This window comes from Eleutherodactylus coqui, chromosome 6 (genome assembly GCF_035609145.1).
Source record: "Eleutherodactylus coqui strain aEleCoq1 chromosome 6, aEleCoq1.hap1, whole genome shotgun sequence".
Classification (NCBI taxonomy): domain Eukaryota; kingdom Metazoa; phylum Chordata; class Amphibia; order Anura; family Eleutherodactylidae; genus Eleutherodactylus; species Eleutherodactylus coqui.
Window position 1 is genome coordinate 17,395,428 of NC_089842.1, and position 9,894 is coordinate 17,405,321.

Below are 9,894 nucleotides of genomic sequence, written 5' to 3' on the forward strand. Positions count from 1 at the left end.
TTGCGCAGAAGGGTCTTCTCCCATCTGCTCTGGATTGGAATTCCAATCAGGAGGCTGGAATCGGCACACGTGAGGGGGCGGAGCCACGCGATGACGCGTACAAGGGGGCGGAGCCAGAACGCCGCTCGTGCCGGGACAGAGCAGATGGGAGAAGACCCTTCTGCGCAAGCGCGTCTAATCGGGAGATTAGACGCAGAAATTAGACGGGACCATGGCGACGGGGACGCCAACGCAGGGAAGGTGAGTATATAACTTCTGTATGGCACATATTTAATGCACAATGTATATTACAAAGTGCATTAATATGGCCATACAGAAGTATATAACCCCACTTGCTTTCACGGGACAACCCCTTTAAGTCCGTTTGTCTTTTCCTTCCTTGCTGGCTTGTAACTGTAAAGTCTTTAGCATATCAAAGTCCAAAGTTTTTATCAAAGTCCAATGTTTTTATCAAAGTCCAAAGTTTAGTCAATGTCCAAGATTTTTGTCAAATTCTTCTTTTCTTCTTTTCTTCCACGGCTTGAGGGCCGCTGCCTTTGCTGTGTGGTCTGTGATAGCGTTGCCTCTTGCTTTTCTGGTGTAGGAATCGGTGTGAGCTTTCCACTTTGTCAGGTAGAAGTAGCACTTCCAAGAGACTCTGCACCGCTGCACCATTCTTAATTGGCTGTCCTGGTGAGGTAAAAAACTGTCTGGCCTTCCATGTTGGGCCGTAATCATGAGCTATGCAAAATGCATACCGGGAGTCAGTGTAAATGTTTGCCGTCTTACCTTCTGCCACTCTACACGCCTCAGTGAGGGCCTTCAGTTCCGCTTCTTGTGCTGAGACATGCAGAGGCATTCTGCTTTTAGGACATCTTGTTGTGTGACCACTGCATATCCAGTGTGGAGTCGTCCATCCTCACCCTGGGACCATCTATAAAAAAACAACTCAAAATATGCATTGCTAACAGGGGCTTCAGTAACCTTTTAAAACTTACATTTTCTTGTACCATCACTGCTAGACAATCAGGCTGATATTCTATTTCAAATAGATCAGAACCTTGTTGGGAAAAAATAAAAAAATAGCTGATCTGCAATACCTAGATCACCTATGCCTTCTCCTCCCCCCCTTTGAACTAGGATACTCAATTGGAAGAAGAGTAGCCGGGTTCAAAGTAGTAGCAACATTGGAAAGAATAAAAAGAGCACATTGTAGCCGGATCTGACGGGCCAGAAATAAGTGCTTGGGTTGCACTTGCGTGAGTATGCTCCGAATGACATGAGGGGTGAGGACTACTAGGGGGGCTGTAGTCCAATACCAACTCAGAAGATTTGTCAACCATTGCCTGTACTGTTGCCACCGCACAAACACATGAGGGAGCTCCTCGAGCCACTGGATCTAGCCTCATGGAGTAGTATCCAACTGGCCGTGGTTGTCCTTTGTGCTTTTGTGTCAACACTGCCGTCACATGGCTAGAAAGTTCAGTACAGAAAAGAGTAAAGGATAAAGTGTAGTTGGGAATACCCAAGACTAGAGAGCTGTTTCAGAGGTGAGAGAGAAAAGAATAATTGAAAGACAGTCATAGAGTGGTTGCATGAGAGAGGAAACCGAGTGGATCCATGGGCGGCAGATATGAAACAAGGCCCAGAAAGGTGCGGAGTTTGGCAACGGATGTAGGTACAGGTATGGCCTGGACAGCAGCCTTTTGTTCCTTTGTCAGATGTCCAGTTCCTTGGGCTAAACAATGACCCAGGAGAACAACCTTTGTTTTGCAGAACTGGAGTTTGTCTTTAGAAGCTTTACAGACATTTTCTGCAAGAAAAATTAACAGTGTAATTGTGGCTTGTTGGCAGGCTTCCAAATTATCAGCACACACTTTCTTCCCACATTCACCTAGGTACACATTGCTGACCGGAAAGAATAGTGCAATCTCTGCATGTATTTATGTGTTTTCAGGAGCCAATGAGAGTTAAGTGGGAGGGTTGGGAAATGTTCAAAAAACTACGATAGCCAGTTAGCGTCTGTGGCCGTGTTTACACCGAATGACTGTCACTTAGATTTGCTATTGAGCAATTAATCGGACAATACTTGTCACATGTAAAGGCACCTTAACAAAGGCACCCTCCGTATAACACCTCCCCACAATCTATTACACTCTATCTACAGCTGTACCCTGTACATCAACTTCCTCTTCATCGTTCTCCTCCTCCTGAGTAGAGGGTGGGTCCACGAGTACTGACCCACCCTCATCTTGGGTGGGCATCAGTGCCTTCAATGTCTTGGTCTTCTCCTCTTATGCTTTGGACTGCCCTGTTGACATCCATGACACTGAATGATCGAACAGCCCCTCAGACTAATCTATGTGGACTGCTTCAGAGGGTGCGGGGGATTAGGCACAGGGTGAAGTATAGGGGGAATGCCCATGGCCAACTGGTGCAGTCTAACTGCACTGTTGCTGGGAGGAAGAGGAGGTGGTGGTAGTTGAGGCATGCTGTCATCCACTCTACGACCTGTTCTGCGGATGTAACGCACAGGCAGAACAACGTCTAAAGAATGGCAGGGGGAATGCATCATCTCCTGCTGAACGTGGAGCTGTTGCTTCAGTTGGAGCCACTTGAAGTGCCAATTTGGCCCGTCCTCTATCACCTCCACCACCAACACCTCCCCCTACCCTTTGCTTTCTTCAGGTTTCCCTTTTATTTATTTATTTATTGTTTAATTTTCAGTGCAATTTTAGAAAACCTCTGCAAGCTGCGTAAGACCTTTAATTAATTCGTAGTGGCCAGACTTGCGACTTTAAGCAACCTCTGTCTGAGGCCGCTGACACGCACCGTGTGTATTTGCTGTTTCCCTGTTTTTTGTTTCATATTAACAAATAAACCAGCACTAAGTGAATATGCCACAATCCCTGGCCACAGAAGGTCACAGTGAATAGTTTGTATATTTGTGAGCTGCGTCTGTTTGGCGCAGTGTAATTGAATTCTCCAAACCTCACTGCTGCAAATAATTCCTAGTGGCCGGACTGACGAACAATGTCTGGGGCCACAGAGAACGGCATTATTCCCCACACCAAAGTGTATTTTGTCTGTCTGCTTTGCTGCTATATACATTGACAGCAGCAGAAATACCCTCTCCCCAATGTACAGACCATGTTTCGTGTAGGTATATAAACGTTATGCAGCTTCTTTCTCTGCTCCCGTTTAAGTTCTCTGCTGACTCACAACTTTTAACACCAGACCACAAGGTATATAGCCATGATATAACTTCTCTGTCCTGTGCTCAACTGTAAAACGATCACTGGTTACATTGTGCCTATGTTATATATGGCTAGGTCATGTAATGTAGGCATCCAATGAAACTGCTGCCCATATGCAAGATGGAGAACACATTTTGCGACATCAGCAAGGTGCTCCTGCTGCTGATTGGCTGCACACTGATATCTGCATTATGGGAAAATCGTTTTGGATCTCCCAGATTTGATTTAGCTAAAGTTAGAGTGATTTTATTGTCCGGTTGAGCAACACTAGTCAGTGTATTATCTCAATAGTGATGATGGGTAGTAGCATAAACTTAAGTAGCAGGGGCTGACTAGACTTTGCAAAATTAGCCCTTTATTGATCTTGGTTCTGGTGCTGTACTTATGTTATAATGTTGGTTCTGGTGCTGTATTTATATACTGATCTTGTTTCTGGTGCTGTACTTATGTTATAATGTTGGTTCTGTGCTTTATTTATATACTGAGCTTGGTTCTGGTGCTGTACTTATGTTATAATGTTGGTTCTGTGCTGTATTTATGTACTGAGCTTTGTTCTGGTGCTGTACTTATGTTATAATGTTGGTTCTGTGCTGCATTTATATACTGAGCTTGGTTCTGGTGCTGTACTCATGTTATAATGTTGGTTCCATGCTGTATTTATATACTGAGCTTGTTTCTGGTGCTGTACTTATGTTATAATGTTGGTTCTGTGCTGTATTTATATACTGAGCTTGTTTCTGGTGCTGTACTTATGTTATAATGTTGGTTCTGTGCTGTATTTATGTACTGAGCTTTGTTCTGGTGCTGTACTTATGTTATAATGTTGGTTCTGGTGCTGTATTTATATACTGAGCTTGTTTCTGGTGCTGTACTTATGTTATAATGTTGGTTCTGTGCTGTATCTATGTACTGAGCTTTGTTCTGGTGCTGTACTTATGTTATAATGTTGGTTCTGGTGCTGTATTTATATACTGAGCTTGTTCCTGGTGCTGTACTTATGTTATAATGTTGGTTCTGTGCTGTATTTATGTACTGAGCTTGGTTCTGGTGCTGTACTTATGTTATAATGTTGGTTCTGGTGCTGTATTTATATACTGATCTTGTTTCTGGTGCTGTACTTATGTTATAATGTTGGTTTCGTGCTGTATTTATATACTGAGCTTGGTTCTGGTGCTGTACTTATGTTATAATGTTGGTTCTGGTGCTGTATTTATATACTGAGCTTGTTTCTGGTGCTGTACTTATGTTATAATGTTGGTTCTGTGCTGTATTTATATACTGAGCTTGGTTCTGGTGCTGTACTTATGTTATAATGTTGGTTCTGTGCTGTATTTATATACTGAGCTTGGTTCTGGTGCTGTACTTATGTTATAATGCCATTTTATACTTCCTATCTACAGCTGTACCCTGTACTGGGTTTACTAGTATGCTAGTCCATCCCCAATTCATCTCCCATTCCTTCTGCATCTCCTTTTCCTCAATATGAGTGCTACGATCACCTCATGTGCTCATACTCGTCACTCTTTCTGGTTCATGAAAAGAATGCTAAACTCTCAGTGAAGACTGACATTGAGCATAGGAACATACAGTAGGTTGCACAAAGTGCTCCCAGTTCCCCCAATAATCCTGCTTTGCTCATCAATGTAACTCTATAATGTAGGTTCTGATACCATTCAGGGTACAAAAAAATGCAAGAAAGCCCCATTTGGATGTAAAGAAGGTTTTTATTCACTGAAAGCAAGCAGAGTTCTTGAACATGGTGAGGAAATGAAATTCGAGGTCTGTTGGAAAGATGAAAAACATTTTGCTATACAGTGATTAAGCTGTGCTCCCCTCCTTGTGATGACACAACCTTCGCTCTCATATGATTGTCAGCTCACTGGACCAGAAAATTGAAGGTGGTGTTAATGATTTGTGGTATTTCAGGTGAGGGGCAGAAGAACGCGCCCCGCATTATTGGGGGGTATTCAGTGTTGCCATATTCTACCCGATACCTGGTGTCCCTGAAGAGAAATACTGGTCTCCACTTCTGCGGGGGGTCTCTGGTCAGCAGGTTCTGGGTCCTGACAGCCGCCCACTGCAAGACGGAGTAAGTAGAGGATCATGTCTTAGTATATATGACTGCTGCCGGTGGATTGGAGCTTCTCTACTAATGGCATCTTTCAGACAATCTTTATAGATTTTCATGCTTTTATACTCCAGTCACATCCAAAGCTGCATTTACAAATCTGCTGGCTTCCAGTCCTCTGAGGAGAACCACATCTCTTTACGCAGAATCTTCATGGGAATGAAACCATTGAAAATCATCGGTTTTATAATTCTGCGTTTTCACTCACTCTCACATCGCACGATTTTCTTGCCCGTGTGAAGGCATCTCCACAGCGTGTTGACGATATTTTGAAAATCTCACCCACATTGCTGCTGTAATTATCGCAGATTTTCCGTGCGGTAAAAATCCGCGCCCAATTCCCCCAACGTAAACGTGGCCGCAAGACTCCATTATGGTAGCAAAAAAACGGAATCCCTGTCTAAATGGCCCAGTGCGATCATGGATCAATGGGGTTTGTTCGGCTTCCATTATGATGTCCATCATGGATAGATGTGCGTCTGAACGGAGCCTTCGACCCAAATGTGAGCAGAGCCTCAACTATCACAAAGGTGGATGGCCAGAGAACTGTAAATGCAGCTCTCAATGTAACTAGAGCAGAAGACACAATGTAACAGGTCTGTAAAGTATCTACAATGTAACAGAATACAATGTGTCAGTATAAACTGCAACAATCCGGCCTCTGATCTCATCACTCACATTTCTAAAGGCAGAGCCAGATGCTGATCGTCGCCGGGGAATATTCCCTGTCCATCTTTGAAGGGACGGAGCAGATTTTCCGCCCAGTGAAGCTCGTGTGTCACCCGGATTACAGATCGGCTTCCAAGAATGCGGACATCATGCTGATCAAGGTGAGCAATTCAGGGTGATCCTGGTGCCGTCATCACATGACTGCGCACATTCTGATCTGCATTAGCCGCTCACCATTGTCCCCTTGTAGTTGATGTATAACATTGGTGAAACACGGAGCAGAATTCTCCTATAACCTGCAGCTCCTCAGCTGGTGCTGAACTACAACTCCCAGCATGTCCGGCTCTTGTGTTACATCGGGGTGCATTTACTTAGACTGAGCGAGGGTTTCAATATGCTGATCTAAGAAAAGTGCGACGAATGTATTAAGGCCGAGTCTATAAAGACATTTATTTGTTGCATCTTTCAGCACCTCCAAGCGCCAAATCTGAAATCTATGCCAGCGCCAAGCCAATTTCTGGCGTGAATGCTAAGCCCTACCCACTTTTCTTTAAAACACAGTGGCGGGGGCTGGCATACACTTTAAAAGAGGTGCAATTTTGGCATTCCTGCCCAAATGATTACTCCTCTTGCAGCCAGAATTCCATTGCAAGTGCTAAAATAAATATAATCACTAGTCACATCCAGAGCTGCATTACAGTCACCCCAACAGAACAGTTTATTTGTCCACCCACAATGCACTGCTTTGGCAGATTATATCTCCTTCAGCTGAGGAGTTCAGGTTGGAGACCTTAAAGGGTAACTCCACCCTAAATACATTATCCCTATACTATAGCCAGTACCAAATACTGTCATTGGGTGGAGGTCACCTTTACAAACGTCGTCCCACCGACTGATATTCGGGGTCAGAGAAAAAGTAACATGGAAGCTAATTCCCATCAAATGATTCCTTCTTGATGCCATTTCTGGTTTCGGGTGGAGTTCCCCTTTACTGCCCCTTTTGCAGTGATGGAAGTGACCGTACATTAATGCCGCTCCATTTATTTTACAGCTTAACCGTGCCGCTATCTATAACTCCTTTGTATCCATAGTGCCTCTTCCTGCACAGGGGGTCTCACCCAATGAGGGTCACCTGTGCCAGGTGTCGGGCTGGGGTTACACCACCACAGTCAGCGGTAAAGCTTCCGACACCTTGCGCAGCGTCAAACTGCCCATTGTGCCCGTCCGGAGGTGTAACAGCTCCACCTCTTACTCCGGGCACATCACCAAGAACATGATCTGTGCTGGATACAACGGCGGGGGCAAAGATGCCTGCCAGGTAGGTGTCATACAGCTGCGCGGCCTGCAGGGGGCGGTACAGCCAATAGATTAGAGTGTAGGTGGGTATAGCCTCATGTTAGTGTGTATTCAGACGGGGCATTTTCTTCCGCACTTTTTGTGTGTTGCGAGATGAAGAGTAATTGCACAGGAACTGTTGTTTTTAATAGGTCTATTTACACGTGCGATTTCGTATCTGTAATGCGAGTGCGATGCGTTTTTGCTTCCGTAATGTGTGAAAATCGCAAGTGCCGTGATGCAATATGCTTTTCGTGCAAAATGCATCACACCCACATAAAAATCGCAGCTTTGCAAGTGTGGTATTGGTCTGAGTTTCATCCGCAACTCGCCCATCTAAATCCCTTAGTGCCCGTTCACACGGGCGTGGAATTCACACAGCTATAACCTAGGCAGAAAAAAATCACAACTATAGCTGCAGAAAATTGTCTAAATGGACGATTTTCCCGAGCTTCAGCAGTGATCTTTCCACAACGAACGGGAGGAACCGAAAATATGCACTGCTGGAGAGAAAGATAAGGGGAAGCCCCAGGGCTTCCCTTCATCTCCCTGAGGGTTCCCTTCAACTCCCCGGGGGTTCCCTTCATTGCGGGGATGAGGGGACTTCCTGGGGAGATAAAGGGAAGCCCGGGAAGTCCCCTCATCCCTGCGATGAAGGGAAACCCCAGGGAGATGAAGGGAAGCCCGTGGAGTCCCCTCATACCTGCGATGAAGGGAAACCCCAGGGAGATGAAGGGAAGCCCGGGAAGTCCCCTCATCCCTGCGATGAAGGGGAAACCCCAGGGAGATGAAGGGAAGCCCGTGGAGTCCTCTCATCCCTGCGATCAAGGGAAACCCCAGGGAGATGAAGGGAAGCCCGGCGAGTCCCCTCATCCCTGCGATGACGGGAAACCCCAGGGAGATGAAGGAAAGCCCGTGGAGTCCCCTCATACCTGCGATGAAGGGAAACCCCAGGGAGATGAAGGGAAGCCCGGGGAGTCCTCTCATCCCTGCGATGAAGGGAAACCCCAGGGAGATGAAGGGAAGCCCGGGGAGTCCCCTCATCCCTGCGATAAAGGGAAACCCCAGGGAGACGAAGGGAAGCCCAGGGAGTCCCCTAATCACTGTGATGAAGGGAAACCCCGGGGAGATGAAGGGAAGCCTGGGGTGTCCCCTCATCCCTGCAATGAAGGGAAACCTTGGGGAGATGAAGGAAAGCCCCAGGGAGTCCCCTCACCCCTCCAATAAAGGGAACCCTTGGGAGATGAATGGAACCCACTGGGAGATGAAGGAAAGCCTTGGGGTTTCCCTTCATCTTTCTCTCTCTCCAGTGAAGGGAAGCCCCGCAATGGGGATAAAGAGAGTCCCCTGCCGCGGGGCTTTCCTTCATCCCTGTGGGGACACAGTGCTTCTGGGTTTAGCGGTGTGGCAGAACTCCCTCCCCCTCTCTTTTTTTTCCAGTTCCCATAGGAGTCTATGGATACTCCTGCATTTTGCGCAACAAAGATAGGTCAAGACCTATATTTCCAGGGAATTTCAGTTGCTATTTTCTTAGGTTCGATGCTTAAAATTGCTCCGCATGAATGTTTCCATAGTAAGCTGTTGGTACTAATAGTTGTGATTTTATTTGCACAGCTGACTTCTGTACTGCAATGCATTGTCGCTTACAATAGCGATTACTGGCCATGGCAGGCCTGGACGCCAGTGTCTTTAGTCAGGTTGTCATGGCTATCCATTGGCACTCTGCAATTACATAGCAACAGAGTTGTCACAGAGGGAGTGCCCTGCCTCTGTGAACCCTTTACATGCTGCGATCTACATTGATCGTGACATGTAAGGGATTAACAGCGGGGATCGGTGTTCTCACCAATCCCTGCTGTTGCAGTGGGAGCCCGGATGTCAATCACAGTCAGTTCACGCTGCAGGATGGCACAGACTCACTTATGAGCCCATGCCATCCACAGGAAATTATGTTTACCCCAAGTACCATGCACCCGGGACGTCAGCTTACGCCCTGTGGCAATAAGGGGTTGATGTGTAACTATTGTTTTACAAAACATTTTACATAGTAAGCACCCATTTCGCCCCTCGCTGTAATCCAGCCGCATGGAAACTTATTATGGGGACTTTTTACCTGTTGGCCTAATTTGTCACCTTCTTCGTTGCAGGGAGACTCCGGGGGGCCTCTGGTGTGTGACGGACGAGTGTTTGGCGTTGTATCCTGGGGTCACAGCTGCGCCAACCCCAACTACCCCGGGGTATACACGGCCGTGGCCAATTTCCAGAAGTGGATTTACAGGACAATATTTTAAGGACTTCAAGATTTGAGCTGAGGTTATGTTACAGAAATGGTGCTCCAGCGAAAAGAAGGGGGGGGGGGGTACATGGACATGGTGACCTCTGACCCACCCTTGGACATTGATCATCACGCTAATGGTGGATAGAGCGCGAACTGGTGCTATATGGATGAAATTTAGACTAGCACAGGATTATTATTCCATTTGTTATAACCATTGGTGGGCAGATTCTTCTAGGTGCTTGGAAACT

The 9,894-nt window shown here is 46.3% G+C and overlaps 1 protein-coding gene across 1 annotated transcript; it reads left to right on the top strand.

Annotated features, from left to right (window-relative positions):
- Positions 1–211: 211 nt before the first annotated feature.
- Positions 212–9,659, top strand: LOC136633496 (trypsin-3-like). The gene is made up of 6 exons (XM_066609256.1): positions 212–240; positions 2,707–2,735; positions 5,163–5,325; positions 6,053–6,194; positions 7,085–7,351; positions 9,516–9,659. Exons 1-6 carry the CDS (start codon positions 212–214, stop codon positions 9,657–9,659), a joined length of 774 nt encoding a protein of 257 aa, XP_066465353.1.
- The last annotated feature ends 235 nt before the right edge of the window (positions 9,660–9,894 follow it).